Below are 17154 nucleotides of genomic sequence, written 5' to 3' on the forward strand. Positions count from 1 at the left end.
GTCGCCTGGCAAAGTACCAGGTCTTTGATCGATCCACTGCAAGAACTCATGGGCACCTACAACCAACCAGACAGCAGTTTCGAACAATCAATATCAAAACATCATGAAAAAAAAGTCTGTTCTCCGCAAGATTCTCTGTTGAAAAAGTGAATCTCATAACGGCAATATTTTTAGCATCCATATATTGGATTCAATACATGTAAATATATTTCTTTACAATACAAATTCCTACATCGCTTCTTAGACAAGACTTCGGCTTGCATTCCTTCGCAGTCGAGCACCTGCGGCGTCCCTTATTTGCTGGCGTCCTTGCCTTCTCTTGCTCTGGTCTTCTTGCTCCAAAAGTTTATTCGTTCTGCTGCCTTCGAAGGAAACACATCGTTCTCCGTGCTCCCTTCTCTCTTGTCAAGTCAAGAATTTGTCTCAAGTTCCCTGATTTCAAAGTTTTTGTCCCAATTATCCTCAGCAACTCGTCTGTCACCAACACATCGTTCTCTGTGCTCCCTTCTCTCTTGTCAAGAATTTGTCTCAAGAATTCCTCAAGAATTTGTCTCAAGTTCCCTGATTTCCTGAAGTTTTTGTCCCAATTATCCTAATCAAGTCGTCGGTCACCAGCATCATGTGGGACGACTCTGACAACGTCATGTCCACCCAGACAAAACCAAAGATTTCAAAACCCCCAAAAGTGAATGGATTTTACTGCTTCATGCAAAAGAGACGTCCCGAGTTGGAGGCAGCAGGGCATACATTTCCGGGGGGACTGAAAGACGTAGCCAACATGGTGGATACTGAATGGAAGGTGAGCTGAATTACTGCAAGTAGTTTGATAAATTTTAAAAATATTTATATTTATTTTTTCTAATTTCTTGTAGGTTCTGCCTGAAAATTCAAAGGAAATTTACCGACACCGAGCGCTCCAGCGACGAGACATGGATGCCGAACCGCTTCCATCCACCGAGAACTATGAGAACATGTCCGCCAGGTCAGAGCGAAGCGATAACAGCGAGTATACACAATTCCCCAATTTGTACACCTTTACGATTGATCCTGCGGATAAACGGAGGAATAATTTTGGAGTGTTGTAAGTACCATAATTGATACAATACGCATTGTTAATAATCACCAAGCGATGTGCAGCGTGAGAAGTGTAATTAATGAAGCCCATTTTTTTTTACTACGTGGTCTTTTTGTCTATTTGTATCCAGTTTCAATGAATTGAAACGCCAAGATATGGAGATCACGGAGCAAGAGGTCATGCACAAGAAGGAGCTGAAATGCGTTTTGAAAAACGGCGACCCCTACAAGGCCATTTTTGTTGTCATCAAATTTTCCTGCTATGTGGACGATGACGATTCATTCTTTCTTCCTGCGGAAGTTGGTCTTACCGCGTTCTCCATTAAAGAAGGGATCATCGACAATTTTGCCACATTGATCGATGTTTGTAAGCGTATTACACATTTATTACGGTTTTCTTGACTATTTTTACATACTGCTGAAATTTATAAATATTTTACAATTCTGTCTCAGACGAGATTCCTCTAGGACATGGATCCACGGCGAGAAAAAACCGTGAACTTCTTGAAGTTCCACAACCACCGTTTGACAATCGGCTCCAAAATTACAAAATCATTACTGGCAGATTGGAACGTTTTATTACACAAGTAAAATAATATTTTCTATAAATATGCAAAACCTAACAAAAAACAATGACCAATTGCTAAATCTATAATTTGCTTATTTAATTTAGTACGCAGCCAGGGATGGAAAGTTGAAAGTTTACAGTATGCCAAAAGACGAAAAAGAGACGAATGGTTGCCTAAATTGGTTGTACGAGCAAAGTAAGTCTATAAAATAATTGACATTTATAAATTTTGAAATTAATCCTACATATACAATTTTTTAGTTGGTGAAAGTTACCCAATTGAAGTGCACCGCTTTACGGAAGCGATTCTGATGCTGTCGGAAATCATAGCAGAGGCTCAACTCACAAATGAGTTGGATAGGACGGCTCTTCAGAATCGCTTAATGGCTTCTCGGCTTTATCGTGACACCATGCTTATGGATCAACCACTTCTGAGCTTCCAGGCTGAGGGAGCCATTTCTCGGAGCACACGTAGCAGATTCGAACGCGGACCTAATAATGGAGGACGCAGCAGTGCGAAAAATGGAAGAGGGTCGGATGATCCAGCTACTTGTAGGTTCAATTCACACCTAATTACATATGAACTTGCCTACTTTCCTTGCTTTCGTTTGATTGCTGGGTCACCATAATTTATAAACTTTTGTGTTTTTGTAACTTCTCCAGCTACAGGTTGCAGCTCCTACACGGCTGAAACTGGAAAGCCTTCATCTTCAGTGGCCGCGACGTCGTCACTCTTTACATCCTACCCTTACTCCGCTTCAATCTGTTCTGTTTCGAGAACCATGTGTCCACCGGAGATGTCAATGGAAGACTGGACCTTAGCTCGGGCAGGATATTTTACTCATGAACAACACGTTGAAGAATTTCTGTCGTCATTTGATCTTGCCTTTGAAGCAGAGCTGAGCTGTCTGTATCACATGCAACCAGAAGTAAGGGAAACAATTTGTTGCACTTGATAGCAAAAGTACTTAATTGTTTGAACTATTTTTGTCTAAATTTGCAGGGAGACTATGCAATGAATTTGTGTCCACTGAATAACACCAACCGAATTGCGTACAACATGCTGGATGCGATGCTGTTGTGTGCCGGCATTGTGAAACCCAAGCTCAATTATCACATCCCTTCAGTGGGGCTGGATCCAGAGAGTGAGGCCCGACGACGCGAGGAAATGCTACGACGATGGGTGATTATCATCAAGTCAAATGATGATTTCAAGTTAGATACAAAAGTTCCTCCTCCATATTACAGCAAAAAAAGAATGTATCCCGTCTTCCGAAATGAGTAGATGTTAAGTTAAGAAATGTTAAGTACGTATGTATAATTCGGCTTTTGATGTCAACTTTGATACCTATTTTTTATTAATGTTTATCAATTTTTGCGAATTGCATTATGAATATGTTTGAATGAGCCATGCCGTGTACGTAAATGAATTTTTAAACGGTTATTAAAAATGAGGTTCTTCTTTCCGTATAATATCGAACATTGCAGTTTGTAGTTTGACAATTTGTTACAAACTTCTCATATGCATTTACTTGTCAAGCATGACTAAGCACATTTCATATAGAAGGACCGAGTATTTTTATAAATACATCGATTTATTTGCAATTTTTACCGACAGAGTACAAAAAATAATTGATAAATATATAATTGGATTGGTATTTTTATGGCAGCATGGTAAAATTAATTCAGTCATTAACTCAGTCGATCAGCAATATCGCCGTTCCTCGAGACTCATTCTAATCGTTTGAAATTTTCGTACACCGTGGTAAGTTCGTCCAGAGTGTATTCCTGAAGACATGCGTAGTCTTCCAATTGTGGTGAGGATTGTAAGGCACATTCCAGGCAGAAAACGCGAGGGCGCTTCTCATTCTTTTTAATAAATAATGTGTTGAACACTTCCTCCTGCAAAGATAATTGGTATGAAATTTATAAGTTTTCATAAATAATAACAAGACTAGATTAAAAATAATTGGCCAACGATAGAATTTACATTACCTCACACGACCCGCAGTAATGGACCGGTTCTCCTTCCTTCTTTCCATGATGTCGGATGGGGACATTATGTCGGCGAGCTTGTTGGAGATCTTTCCTACTCTTGTCAAGACTGTTCGAAAGTACTTTTCTGAGGGATTAAATCAATGGAAAATAATAATATCTAATCAATAAATCAGATTATACAATATTTTAATTGACAAAAATGACTTACTTGACCAGCTGAAAGAACTCGGGGTCACGAATCCACAAGGTTCTTCCAATGTTCCAGGACAATAGGATCATGGGAACGATGCTTTTATAGTTTTCCACTTTGTTGAAGTCGTAGCGTTCGAGCGCAGCACGGAATTGAAGTGGAACCAGTGGACCAACGTTCCAAGCGATGTTGTTGGTTACGCCAAGAGATTGCACCCAGTGAACGCAGCCAATATTTATATACACCAGATCTCCAGGTCGTTGAATGAAGCGATAGACTGGGATTCCAGCAGCAAAACATTCTTCTGGATCAGGCCACCAGGAACCTCAGAAAGAATACAAAAATTTGAATGTTATTATGTGAGCATAAATTATTTATTTAATGCATAAATTATATGTGCCAACCTTTGAGATAGTTCATTCCATGGGATTGGCACAATTTGTACATGGCTGGCCAATATTCATCTGCAACTCCAAACCACTCACAATCTCCGGGACCAACATTGATGTTGACTGCACAAAACTTGTTGTTCTCTTCATGTCCAGGCGTCCGGCTACCTTTGACCTATGTAAATAGTTGTATGATTACTATACAAGTTTGAATTTGTGTGTATCATGGTTGTGTGATTTGCGGACTTAATATTCAAAACTAAATAGTCTTAATTTTGCAAATCTTTTTATATGTACACATTTTTACCTTCATGTAAAGTTGTACAGTGTTCATGCCCAAGATGTTGTGACCAACGTACGACAATAGATTCCCCGGAGAGTACAATTTAAAAGCAGGAGGCAACTTATTAAATTCTTGCAGTTGTAGTTGCCACATCTTTGCATCAGAAAGATCAAGATTAGTACCAAACTGTATTCCATGGGCCGAATTTCCACCAACGCCGTTCTGAATTCAATCAGGGAAATAACAAGATAAAGGAACTCGTGGAATACACAATTATTTGAAGTGTTACAATTTTCATATGAATAAATGACTAATAAATAAAGTACTTACCTTTTCACGCAAGAAGTTTGCACCCTGGTACTCTCCATATTTCCGAATGGTCATTTGTGACCGAGCTGAGTAACAATCCCAGGAATTCCTCCCGGCCATGGGCACATTTTTTTCAGCACTTTTGAACTTCTGCGTTCTTATTTCAATGGGGTGGTCAGGCCATGCTTTGGTCAGCGATAGTGTTGAAAACTTTCCCAGCTTGAAGTCACAAACAGAAGGCGAGCAGAGTCCTTCGACCACGGTGATTGGATTTTCAAGGCAAAACTGAAAAAGCTCCTGACTAAATGCGTCTTTGGGAGTTTTGATTTGAACCCTTGGAGTTTTCGGATTAAGATTCACGGAGGAACTCATTTTCATTGATAATTTAGATGATGATGATAACAGCAGAATGTGACTAATTAATATGAATCACTGGTCACGGCACACGGAGGAAATTATTGAGTTCAATTTGTCAACAAGAAAACGTAACACTCTGAAACGAAATGACCGCTTGACTGCTCAAAGTGCTCAAGTAGTGCTCCGTCGTCTGCGTGTCGTCTCAACGTCTGGGGGTGAGACTCGCTCCCACTTACACACACTCGACTCCAGGCTTTCAATTAACTTGGGCACTATTTAGCGAGCACAATTTTAATTCAAGTTTAGTCATGGATTTTTGTATTAAGAAAAAGTACAGCAGTTCTGATATTTGGTGTTTCATGAATTTTGGATTATATTTTCTTGACCACTACTTACCATTCCATGATTATGAGTTAGAGCTGTGCGTAGGGCCGGGTTTACCCTAAAAAAACCCTACCCTACCCTACCCTATAGGGTTTTGGGCGGGCCGGGTTTTTTGCCCAGGAAATTCCAGTCGGGCCGGGCGGGTCGGGCTTTTTCCAGTAGGGTTTTGGGCGGGCCGGGCTTTTTTTGTAGGGCTTCGGGCTTTTTAATTTACCCTAGTGATAAAGTACAATATGGCAATTTGAAACAAAACTTCATAGTTTTATGTAGCCCCAGCTAAAGCAGAATTGTTTATCTGTAATCCTATGGAGTTGTTTTCACTGGTTGGCTGTTTCATTACACGAATCAATTTCATGAATAAATAAATCTCAACTGTAAATCACATCAGTGATTAAGACCAAATTATAAATACAGTTCTATTAAATACAAGGGCTTAACTCAATTTTTGTTTAAACTAAAATAACTCAAATTTAGCAAATATTGATAATAATATGCATTGGATTTGTCCACCATTGCATTTTTTATTAATACCTAGTGTGCATGTCTAATCGAGTCTCCGAAAGCCTTAGCAAGTGCTGGTTTTTTAGGATAAATACGTGCAGAACTGCACATGGGTGGGTTTACAGTAAAAAAGCCCTACCCTATAGGGTTTTGGGCGGGCCGGGCTTTTTCTCAGAAAAGCCCTATAGGGCCGGGCGGGCTGGGCTTTTTCCAGTAGGGTTTTGGGCGGGCCGGGCTTTTTTTCCAGAAAAACCCAGTAGGGCCGGGCGGGCCGGGTTTTTTCCAGTAGGGTTCTGGGCGGGCTGGGTTTTTAAAAATCGGGCCCGTGCACAGCTCTATTATGAGTTCCCTGAATGTAAAATCGTCCCCTGATTTAACAAATTTTCTTTCCATGGACCATTCCATTATATTTATCGCTGTATTTTATGATATTGAATTTTTCTGCAGGGATTTGGCGAATCAAGCACTTGATGGCACAGTGCTTGATCCATGTCCGTAAATCCGCTATACTGTGATGTTTGACATTTTGTTATTTAAGGTAATAGATACACAAGTATATAATCTACTCTCTGAAAATTAATCGGCTGGACTCTTCACTATATTTGAGCAAAGAGTGAGAAGTGATGAAATAAGTACACGAGGAAGGAAGTGGATCATTTGAAGGGCTCCTTCCTCTACGTTGAGGTATTACATAAAATGACACTCTGCCCTGGACTCTTATCCTCATTTCTCATTCTTTCAAGTTCAACCAACTCTGTTGTGTCATCCCTCAACACATTTTGAAAATAAGGGTAGCTCAACAATGCGAATATATGTGGTACGATATTCTGCATTGCCTAAAGCATTGAAGGGTTGACTGACTACTGTTGCGTTCGTTCGGTGGGTAGCAAAGATGTGATACGGTGCATGGTAGCGTTACAGATTTACGCAAAAGCGTAAAAAGTGCGTACGTGAAAGTAGAAGAGCAGAATGGCAAAGCTACGTGCAAAGTCTCACATAATGCGTCTCATCATCATAACAGGATGATCTCGTTTTTGTCGGTGAAAGCAATCGAGTAACAGAATAATGGTATTTGGTTTATGAATAACGACATATATTTGTATTGAAATTTAGTCTTTTTATTTGGGCGAAATCGCAATTATTATGCGCAATCGGCTGGTTGAGGAATATCTACCAAATTTCCGACAGGAAATCCTAAACCTTCCATGAGACTGGCATAAATTGCAAGCTGTCCCGGTCCCACGGTTCTTTCACGGTATCGAAGAACGACGCTTTCTATACGAAATCCATCAACTTCTTCACACTCGTAATGTATCCAGTACTTCTCGTAATCAGTGGCAATTACTACGCCTTCCCAGAATTGAGCTGAGAAATTCGATTAAAAATGTTACTGCTATAAATAGTATGCGTGCTACACGGGAATCAGGTTGTGTGTGAATAATTTGTCAGACCTAGATTATCAAAATAGCTCCATTTCCAAATGGCCGGTTGGTCAGAGGTTGTATTAACTTGGCCAAAACGAGCAATTTGTGTCCCATCTGCGATGAGGGTCAACCTTTGTCGAAAAATGTAAATAGTTTATGAATTACGTTTGAAAATTGTAGTTGGTGTACTAACTCGATGCGAATGTTGAGGTTATCCGAATCTGGTTGTCTGCTAATTGTTTGACTGACACATTTGGCGAAAGAGTCCTCCACCAAGGAATCGTTCATGCGAGCGAGCTGAATGACCATCCATTGTCCAGTGAACTAAAAATTAATTCATTGAAGATTTGTATCAGATTATTTTTTAACACGTAACATATTTTGGAAATTAAACTAACTCTTTCCATGTCCAGTTGTTGGCGAGGCCATAGTTTTTCAATTTTGGAAGCGCAGGTCTCACCCTGTTGGCCTTGGACCAGTGCATAAATTAATAATTGCACGAGGATTACAAATTCAGAAAATTTTTGAAATCTCATTTTATTAAATAAATATTGACTATGGAAGGTGACCGAATATTTGCGAGATGACTGAACTTATTTAATTAATTGGTTATCGAGTTTTAAATAGAGCACAATCATGTAATCATGTATCTGCTTATCAGACTTCAAAGATATGTATTTGCATTTCGGTGATAGTGCATAATGGGTCGGGTAAATTGCTTGGTTATGCTAATTGTTTTGATGGTGATCTCTTTTCGGCTGCGTTGCTAAATTTAGATATGCACTACACTCGTTTTAAATCTTAAATCGACAGTGTCCTTATCAGAATTTAAAAAAATACCACTGTCATCGTCCTGAATATGAATAATCATTAATCGTAATACATATATAGGCACCCTCCAGTGAAAAATGCGAAAAAAATGTCGCACAATTTAACCTTTTATGCAAATCACGGAGAAACTGCATATTAATTTGAAATGAACCGTGGCAGTATGAATACTTAACTATGAGTTTACGAAAGTCTACACAAGCAGGAACTGTCAATAGGTAGTAGGAAACAATGTATTTCAAACATGACATATTTTTCCTGACTGGGTCCTTGCACGTTTTTTTAATCATCAAGGACATCAACTATGTAGTTACTAAAAAAAACTTGTCTCAAACGAATTTTCTCGTTCCTCAAGAAGTGTGAGTATTATTATTTACAGAGTCTGGTTAATCCGGGATTACGGATTGAGGATTGAGATTGGGATTGGGGATTAATTAATCCTTAATCCCAATCCTCAATCCGCAAGTTTTGACTTTTAATCCCTAATCCTCAATCCCAAAAAGTTTTGAAAAAATAATTAATCCCTAATCCTAATCCCGGAGCGCATTGATTAATCTTAATCCAAGTTTGGGATTAAAATGGGATTAAATCAGCTCCACCTGCTGAAAATTCTCAGAGACTTTGCCAGTTCTCCTTTTGTTTCAATTAAAAATATGTTTCCCATAAGTTATGGGCCATAACTATCGAAATTCCATCGTTGTATTTCACAAACAAAAATTCGATATTATTAAACAAATAGGGAAGTAATTTAATGTCTCTCCAAAACAATGGGAATTACCCTCCGAATATTTAAGAAGTTACCTAAATGGAAAGCAACCTCTTAATGCTCTAAATTTTCCCTCCCCTTAAATGGAAGTAGCCTCTCATTTTGCATATCACAAATCTGTGTAAATTTCGTATCAGTGATGGGTTTTACTACCAGAGTCCGGTTGAATATGTTCTTAAAAACCCTAACTCTTCATGTAAAATGTTTACTCAGATCCCCAACAGATGTATTTATGAAAAAAATTTTTTTAATTCGTTTTGAATAGCTTAAAAATTATTCTGTTTGACTGCAAAAATGTGAAAAATAGCTTAATATTTCACACTTACAAATAACAAGCTTTCCACATGCTTTGGTTTCATATTACATTAATGAATGGAATCTTCCTGATTTTTATTTAAACCAAGTGTTTGTTGTTAACAATGATATAAGTGCGCATGGAAAGCTCATAAATGAATGGAATTATTTATGTATTGCGAATTTCTTAGATTTCTCTAAAAGAATATATCTTTTTGAAAAATCGCTGACATATGTAAAAAAAAAACCTATTGAAGTCTATCAAAAAATGCACGTTTGTGGCTAAATTACAAGGCTGTATGTGCTATCCATGAGTGGTTTTTACCCTCCATATTAAATTTAAGATAAAAATAATAACTTTTAAAAACGGTACATAGTGACCCTATAGTGTCACTGGTTGCACTTTGCTCACTTGTAACTTCATATTCTTTCGTGGGAAGCGATTAGATATTAATCGCTAATTTCACTGCGCCAAATTTCACCTTTTTAAGACAATTTTTGAAAATCGCGACTCTATAGTTAGTTCGATTTTATTGCGCTGATGAGAAAAAATCGGTGTACCATTGTACGTGTACCAGTTTTTTTAAGAATTGGTACTGTATAAAGATTCGTCTGGCAATTATAAAAGAATTTTTCGATATTGTCCTGCACCCAAAACCTGTACCAAGCGTAAGCGTGGAGGACCTGTTAAGTTCACAACAGTTTTGAGTACCATGTGCCTTTCAAAAATGCATGCTTTTATGGAAGCCTTAACTTTAATCGTATATAAATAATACGCTTTTTACATAAAATGATAAAATTATGGCTTGTAGATATGTACATTATTTTAAGAGGTAGTTTGCCACCGAAATCCTAATTCAAAAATAACTTTAAGAGGCAGGTATCCATGAAGGGTACTTTTAAAATATTTGGAGGGTACTTCCCATTTAATTGGAGAGGCTTTAAATGCATGCCAACAAATAGTTCATGTATTTAAAACATTTGATAAGACTTCATCTGTTAAAGTTGATTTTAGTTCACTGATGACTAAGTAAACTTATTTTATGTCACTCATCTGTACACTTCATATTCTTGTGGCCGTATAATAATAACCTAGAGTGGCCAGTGGTAATGCCCACTCATTCACACTTGAATGTTAATCAAATGGAGACTGGACTTAAGTCACTTAAGCGACAACTCACACTTTAGGTCATTATTTATATGGTCATTAGGTTATTCAAATTCAATCGCACTGTTAAGACTTATAAAACAATTTAATTAAGACATCAGAAACATTAACTAGATATAAATGTGATCGACGATAAACACGACTTTAATCCCATTCCGGGATTAAAATCGGACTAAATTAATCCTAATCCCTAATCCCATTGAATGACTTGAGAGATTTAATCCCGAATTAATTTTAATCCCGAGTTAATTTAATCCCTAATCTAAATCCTCAATCCCAAATTTTTTAAAATCAATCCGTAATCCTAATCATTAATCCCACTTTCGTTAATCCCAAGACTCTGATTATTTATGAATTATAACAATAAAGATATTTAGCAGATAATGTATGATAGAAAAGCGGAAAGTTTTTAGTGCTTCAATCAAATATATTTGAAATTTAGTAAATAATAAAATAATAAACTTTAGTTTAATGTCCCTTGTAAATAAATATTTTTTCCTTCGTAAACTCTAAGGAGGGGAGCTTGCGAGGTTGATAATAACAGATCTTGATGCCCTTTGGATATGTGGTAGGGTCCCATGAGTGAACTAAAACCCTGAAGTGGTTTGACTCCATGGCCCCATTTGCGCCCGCCACACCCACTCAAAAATGTCCAAAAAACGCTTTCACTCCAGTTTTCACTCATTCAAATCCACGCCAAAAATCCAATTTTACTCGGATTTTGAAATTTCTTTCACCATTACACTCCCAGATAGTTGCTTTCTGCAATCCAATATCAAACTCAATTTTTTCGAAATTTTTAGTATTTTTAAAAATTGCAATTCGGAATGAGGATTGTTGTAGTAATCAACAACGCAAATTATGCCTGCGAAATAGTCATCAGCAAAATTGAGTTTGATATTGGATTGAAGAAAGCAACTATCTGGGAGTGTAATGGTGAAAGAAATTTCAAAATCCGAGTAAAATTGGATTTTTGGCGTGGATTTGAATGAGTGAAAACTGGAGTGAAAGCGTTTTTTGGGCATTTTTGAGTGGGTGTGGCGGGCGCAGATGGGGCCATGGAGTCAAACCACTTCAGGGTTTTAGTTCACTCATGGGACCCTACCACATATCCAAAGGGCATCAAGATCTGTTATTATCAACCTCGCAAGCTCCCCTCCTAAGCCAGTTGATTCCATGCTTATTGCTTTATTTGCAAACCCCTTGCCCGAGATATTCGTATTTATGTACATAGTTTACTCATTATTTTATTCGACGCTATAAAATACTCATTATGAAATGATGTACCGAAATTCATTTGATGATTATAACGATTATAGCAACCGAGATTAACTAACGTCTGACTGGATAATTATTCGTACAACGTTGGGTACAATTTGGCGTATATTTTATGAGGTGCTACCGGGTGGTCAGGAAAGCTTAAATTAAGCGTGCTCCCAGTAGGTCAGATTCTCCGCAGCACAAATTATTTACATGAGGACATGACAAAACTATATCTGTACATATGTATCTCATAGCCGACGACGAACTACTTGAAGGCACAAATCTCTGATGGAATCTTAATCTTTATGTGCCCTTACTTAAAAAATATATGCTGACAACCTGTTTGCTAAAAATGTAAAACTGGCTAGTCTGGAATAAATGTTACCACATTAGACACAGTTTATTAAAAATGCAAAAGTGTAAAACAATATAAAACTTCTAATGTTGCATACATAATGCAGGAATGGAAATAATCTTGTCTATTTAGCCAGTCAACTTTATGCCGCTTTACCAGTTGCAAGTGAAGTCGTACCAGAGTGTATGTAAATTACACCCCCACGATAAAACCGTGGATGAAACCTAATTGACACTCGACCTTGGCGTAATGGGTATTACTTTGCTTCCTCGTGAAGATCTGTCGGCGAAAATGTTACCCAGCATATTTTCTAAATTAGTTTGATTGAGTGAGGAAATTTACCCATAGTCAGTTGTGAACGCTTCAAGTGTTTAAATAGTTTGAAAAGTGCTTGATTTAATGGTGCTTCGGATCCTAGAATTGAGACGATAATATTGCTTCTACGATCTGCTGTGATAAAATTATAATTTTAACAATGTCATCTATTATTCCCACTTTTGCAACCCCCACCCCCGCCGTTTGTGTGAGCAATGGGGTCAAAAGGTTGGGAAGAAATAATGTCGTTTTGCAAAATATCAATATGTCAGTTCCTGCAGGAGTCACGTGAGACTTGATTATTATCACTAGATAAATGCATCGATTATCGAAATTAGAAATAATACATGTTTAAATTAATTACAGGTATGCTTTACTAGGATCTTCAGGTTGTGGGTAATTTACTAAATATAATTTTATGACACTCTTGCTATATGTGTAAATTGATTTGTCCATTTACAAAATCTAGAAAAACTACACTGCTGTCAAGCATTGTGGGTCTTCGAAAGCTGGACTCTGGCAGCGTCCATATTTTTGGTCACAATGCAACCAAATCAGACCAAAGCTTGATCGGTTATATGCCACAGGTCAGGTACATTACGTAATATGTTTGTATGTATGCATTTATGTAGTACTTTTGTTATATAAAATGTCCATTGCAATTTTTATGATAAGTTACAATTCTGGTTTGCAGGAGACTGGGCTCCATTTAGAACTTACAATTGAAGAAGAGCTTCACTTTTTTGGACGACTTCATGATCTAGATTCCTCAGTAATTAACGAACGGATAGAATTTTTTGTAAATCTTCTTCAGCTCCCTAAACCGCTGAGTGTTATTGGAAATCTTAGGTGAGCACTAAGTTATGAATTTTTAGTCTTTGGGTTCGTGAGGAAAATTAAGTTTCTTTAAATATAAATTAGTGGTGGAGAGATGCGGAGAGTAAGTTATAACAATATTATAATACTGCATATATATTATAATACTATTACGTAAAAGTAAATTTTCTACATAATAATTTTTATTGTATTTAGGTTAGTTTAGCTATCGCTTTGCTTCATAAACCAAAACTGATGATTTTAGATGGTAATAATTTTGAGTTAACTTATAATTGACTAATTGAGATTAAGATATAACTTACTGATGAATTTACAGAACCAACTGTTGGCGTGTGTCCACTTTTAAGACAAAGGTTACAAGCAGTTATGCTAATGAGCTTAATTAATTCATCTGATTTTTTCTAAAAATGACCATGCTTTTTTCGAATTTGTTAAAAATAGCATTTGGGACTTTTTGTACAAGCTGGTAAAACATGACGGGGTTACAGTTGTGGTTTCAACGCATTACACACAGGAAGCTTCTCAAGCTGACCTTGTTAGTTGACCATTCAATAGTCAAGTAATTATTTTCTTTAGTAGAAAACATACTACTTAATTGTACCAGGTCAGCGTCATGCGGCATGGGAAGCTCTTGGTCGAGGAACATCCCCAAGCTCTGATGGAACAGTATGAAATGCATATTTTAGACAATGTCATTCTTCAATTGTGCCGAGCCCAAGAAGATGAGAAACCTGGAGTAAGTTTCTGCAAGGAAACTGGGAACATTCTGAGTGTTTCTTATAAGCGAAGAAATAGCGGAGATCACCATCAATTATCCAAAGTTATAACCCAGCCAGCGAACAGCCAAGACAATTTTCAAAAGAATAGTAAGTAATAGATAATAGTCATAAGGAAAATTCAGCATATAGATATGTGATTCTATTCGATAGACTGGAGCTTGAGGCGTCACTTGAAAATCGTTTATGCACTATTTATCCTACAGTTTACAACATTAATTCGACGCCCAATGTTAGTAAAGATAATATATTTTGTAGCAATTTGTGAGGTGATATGAAGATCTTAACACAGAAAAGGTTGTGTTTTTGTTAAATATTGCAGAATCCTTTCCTGTATGATACTTGTGCCGGCTAGTGAGGTATTCTTCGTTTGGGGAATTTTTATTGGAACTCCAATTTCAAATTTAGGTAAGTGTGTAATTTGCATATCTACATCCACCCATGTACATAAATATAAGTACTTATATGCACCATATTCATCCAAATTTTCTAATTTTTAAACTTTCTCAGGGGTGATAAACGAAGAGCAGCCTAATTGCTTTATGCTTCCTTTGAATGAACATAAGATTGGATGTGAATTTCTAACTTTGTTGAAACAAGGTGATCGACTAAACCTGGTATAGAAAATTATTAAATACAAATAATTTTTGGCAATAATTTGTCGATACGAGTTTTTTTTCTACATGTCAAATTATATCTTTACGCTTTTAGGAAATATATGCCTCTGAAGAATCTGCTCTGGCTAGTTTGAAATTGGGGAAAACGCACGGCTATTTAGTAATTCCGAAAAATTTTTCAATCCATACGGTTGATCGTGTCGCTTTTGGGAAATTTGCTGATGGAGATACTCTGGCTGGTTCGTCCATCCCCATTTATATCGATTACTCGAGTAAGCTCAAGTGACTATTTGTATATAGACCATCCAACATGAGGGTTGATTTACAAGGGTCAAATAACTAAAATAAATTAATATAGATTTTTTGAGGAATGAGTTTCTTGTCAATGATCTATACGACGGGTTTTTTAACTTGGTGAAAAAGAAAGTTAATCAAACTTTAGAAAACGGGGGAGCTGATGGTCTATCAATAACCACCAATACTGGTTTGACCCCGTTTAAAGTGTGTACGACGTTTCTTAAAAGCTTAAAATAATTATGATTATATTTTCCTATAATTGTATTCTTCCATAATTGCCTGCAGACAAACGAAAAACTGAGAAAGTTATCTCACGTTGTGGAAACGACTTGGGCAGATCAATCTGTATCAACATGTCTCACATCGTACGGGATCTCAAACTAAATGTGGAAACTATGATGCAATTTTACTAATTATTTTGTGTGTCTTTCGAAGATTCATCATGATTCTACCCGCAATTGTTGGAGTGACGTTGGTGTGGGATAAAAAGAGGGGCGTCTTCTCTAGAACAATTGTCTGTGGGGGGAGTCTTCCCCATTTCATGATGTCTGCCTGGTCCACATATACCATCCTTTTCGTTGCTCAAGTGATTGGAAGTTTTTTGGTGTTGCATTTTTTAAAAACGCCATTTATTGGATCAGTTGCGGATGCTGTGGTCATTGTCTATGGCCAGGCCATGGTTGGTTTGTCGTTTGGTATGAAAATACTCGATTTACTTAAGATGCCTATAAGTGACTGGACAAGTTGATATCTTATTTTCAGGACTTCTTGTGGGTACCGTTTTCACCCAGGAGTTGGAAGTGATATTTTGTATTATGTCGCTATATATGATTGCTAGTACCACTCAAGGTGCCCAATTTGCACATTTATACATGAGTAATTTATGTAATGTACCATAACGGCAGTTTCTTCATTTTTAGGAGGTGTCACTGATTTGGCCGGTATAACTTCTAAGTGGGTGCGATGGTACGTGTTTTCTCTTCCCATCAAGCTTCCAACTACGGCCGTGCAGAATATTATGTTCAGAGGATGGTCCCTGGGTCATCCGGGAGCATGGTCTTGCTTTTTTGTTCAAGGAGTCTGGATACTGGCGTCCTTCTTGCTTACAATTGTTGCCTATAACACTCGCAACTTTTAATTGCAGATTTTTTAAAGTTTGTATAGATTTTTATATATTTACAATTTACATACATACATCTTTTACTCAAATACGTATAAATGTATACTAATTTCGGAGTTGGTCAAATACAAATCCGTAGATCAAATTGTTGTTAAATGAGTACTTTATTTTGCATGTTACCAAAATTTTCAAAAAAATAGAGTACAATGATACACACTAATTTATTTTTCATTCAATTTCTGGTGACGGTAGAACATCTGAATTCGCGTCTCTGTACTGTACTCGAACCTGAAGGTGGATTACTGACCGTAGTATAAAAATAAAATAAAATGTGCATGAAACAAAAACGATTGCCAAGCTCAGTGTTTATAAATATATTTCAAGTGGAGCTCTAAATCAAAATAAATAAATACAAAAATTTGAATTCATCTTGCATGTGCTTCATTATTTTGTGGGGACGACCTCGCCTCAGGATAAATCAGCTTCTTCATCACTAACTGGTGGAGGGGGTAGAACATATTCTGATGCTGGTGTGGTCTCATCTATTCTTGTCAGTCCAGACCCGTTGACCACGCCAAAGGTCCCACCCAAGTAACTCGGTTGTATCGGAGGGACATAGTCTTGCGCACGTGTGAACGTAAATGTCTGGCCATTAACAGTCAAGCCAGATACCGGGCCATCCTTCAACCGTTCCCAGATTGGTCGCTTGTCTTTACGCATTTTCATAAGTTGGCTCCCAGTAAGAAACAGTGGCCCCGAGGTAGTGCTGCTATTATAATCTGATGAGTTTGCATCGTCGGGATCGGATGGACTGCTGTTTCCTAATGAATTGACCATTTGGAAATTATATGTATGTACATAAAGTTAATTACGCAAGGTTACTGTATACTTTACCAGTGATAAAGGCCAATGCAGATGCGGCAGCATTTTTTACTGAGGTGTAAAGATCCCCAAAAAATCCACGGCCTTGCATCCCTGAAGTAAATAGATAACAACCAACTCTGTATTGGACACTTTTATGGAACTTGATTTATAAATCTC

At 37.3% G+C, this 17154-nt stretch overlaps 4 protein-coding genes across 6 annotated transcripts; 2 read left to right on the forward strand and 2 right to left on the reverse strand.

The window, feature by feature from the left end:
- The first annotated feature begins 301 nt into the window (after positions 1–301).
- LOC110845667 lies at positions 302–3091 on the forward strand. The gene is made up of 8 exons (XM_022092124.2): positions 302–799; positions 873–1081; positions 1206–1441; positions 1528–1661; positions 1748–1838; positions 1904–2194; positions 2306–2571; positions 2646–3091. Exons 1-8 carry the CDS (start codon positions 620–622, stop codon positions 2925–2927), a joined length of 1689 nt encoding a protein of 562 aa, XP_021947816.1. The 5' UTR covers positions 302–619; the 3' UTR covers positions 2928–3091.
- Positions 3092–3241: 150 nt separating this feature from the next.
- LOC110845668 (lysine-specific demethylase 6A) lies at positions 3242–5392 on the reverse strand. The gene is made up of 6 exons (XM_022092125.2): positions 4833–5392; positions 4527–4724; positions 4235–4394; positions 3849–4155; positions 3638–3764; positions 3242–3544 (listed from the first exon to the last, which is right to left on the reverse strand). The coding sequence occupies exons 1-6, from the start codon at positions 5187–5189 to the stop codon at positions 3374–3376; spliced, it is 1320 nt and encodes a 439-aa protein (XP_021947817.2). The 5' UTR covers positions 5190–5392; the 3' UTR covers positions 3242–3373.
- Positions 5393–7145: 1753 nt separating this feature from the next.
- Positions 7146–8174, reverse strand: LOC110847584. The gene is made up of 4 exons (XM_022094552.2): positions 7876–8174; positions 7671–7801; positions 7505–7608; positions 7146–7418 (listed from the first exon to the last, which is right to left on the reverse strand). Exons 1-4 carry the CDS (start codon positions 8011–8013, stop codon positions 7195–7197), a joined length of 597 nt encoding a protein of 198 aa, XP_021950244.1. The 5' UTR covers positions 8014–8174; the 3' UTR covers positions 7146–7194.
- A 4082-nt stretch (positions 8175–12256) lies between these two features.
- On the forward strand, positions 12257–16258 carry LOC110845669 (ABC transporter G family member 20). Of its 3 annotated transcripts, none has more exons than XM_022092126.2 (18): positions 12275–12754; positions 12833–12862; positions 12936–13053; positions 13161–13315; positions 13388–13406; positions 13499–13550; positions 13620–13656; positions 13745–13838; positions 13908–14169; positions 14233–14311; positions 14402–14487; positions 14590–14696; positions 14791–14968; positions 15055–15197; positions 15279–15358; positions 15429–15688; positions 15756–15842; positions 15914–16258. In XM_022092126.2, the coding sequence occupies exons 1-18, from the start codon at positions 12627–12629 to the stop codon at positions 16129–16131; spliced, it is 2133 nt and encodes a 710-aa protein (XP_021947818.2). In that variant the 5' UTR covers positions 12275–12626; the 3' UTR covers positions 16132–16258. The 3 variants fall into 3 exon arrangements, with proteins under 3 accessions (XP_035706145.1, XP_021947818.2, XP_035706144.1); XM_035850251.1 differs by having other exon boundaries at positions 12276–12754; positions 12833–12855; XM_035850252.1 differs by lacking the exons at positions 15055–15197; positions 15756–15842; positions 15914–16258 and having other exon boundaries at positions 12257–12754; positions 14791–14935; positions 15429–15628.
- Positions 16259–17154: the final 896 nt, after the last annotated feature.

The sequence above is a fragment of the Folsomia candida genome, unplaced genomic scaffold, assembly GCF_002217175.1.
Source record: "Folsomia candida strain VU population unplaced genomic scaffold, ASM221717v1 Fcan01_Sc003, whole genome shotgun sequence".
Taxonomy (NCBI): Eukaryota; Metazoa; Arthropoda; class Collembola; order Entomobryomorpha; family Isotomidae; genus Folsomia; species Folsomia candida.

What these genes read in the sequence shown, in the direction of transcription:
- LOC110845668 (XM_022092125.2), bottom strand. Translation starts at nt 5,189, where the DNA reads ATGAAAATGAGTTCCTCCGTGAATCTTAATCCGAAAACTCCAAGGGTT. An exon ending in GAGTTCTTTCAGCTGGTCAA is followed by an intron (nt 3,765 to 3,848) that starts GTAAGTCATTTT and finishes TTAATCCCTCAG; the next exon opens with AAAAGTACTTTCGAACAGTC. An exon ending in ATTACTGCGGGTCGTGTGAG is followed by an intron (nt 3,545 to 3,637) that starts GTAATGTAAATT and finishes TTATCTTTGCAG; the next exon opens with GAGGAAGTGTTCAACACATT.
- LOC110845667 (XM_022092124.2), top strand. Translation starts at nt 620, where the DNA reads ATGTGGGACGACTCTGACAACGTCATGTCCACCCAGACAAAACCAAAG. An exon ending in TGGTGGATACTGAATGGAAG is followed by an intron (nt 800 to 872) that starts GTGAGCTGAATT and finishes AATTTCTTGTAG; the next exon opens with GTTCTGCCTGAAAATTCAAA. An exon ending in GTCGGATGATCCAGCTACTT is followed by an intron (nt 2,195 to 2,305) that starts GTAGGTTCAATT and finishes TAACTTCTCCAG; the next exon opens with CTACAGGTTGCAGCTCCTAC.
- LOC110847584 (XM_022094552.2), bottom strand. Translation starts at nt 8,013, where the DNA reads ATGAGATTTCAAAAATTTTCTGAATTTGTAATCCTCGTGCAATTATTA. An exon ending in AACCTCAACATTCGCATCGA is followed by an intron (nt 7,609 to 7,670) that starts GTTAGTACACCA and finishes TTTTCGACAAAG; the next exon opens with GTTGACCCTCATCGCAGATG. An exon ending in GAGCTATTTTGATAATCTAG is followed by an intron (nt 7,419 to 7,504) that starts GTCTGACAAATT and finishes CGAATTTCTCAG; the next exon opens with CTCAATTCTGGGAAGGCGTA.
- LOC110845669 (XM_022092126.2), top strand. Translation starts at nt 12,627, where the DNA reads ATGTCATCTATTATTCCCACTTTTGCAACCCCCACCCCCGCCGTTTGT. An exon ending in TCAGTTCCTGCAGGAGTCAC is followed by an intron (nt 12,755 to 12,832) that starts GTGAGACTTGAT and finishes AATTAATTACAG; the next exon opens with GTATGCTTTACTAGGATCTT. An exon ending in GTATCAACATGTCTCACATC is followed by an intron (nt 15,359 to 15,428) that starts GTACGGGATCTC and finishes TGTCTTTCGAAG; the next exon opens with ATTCATCATGATTCTACCCG.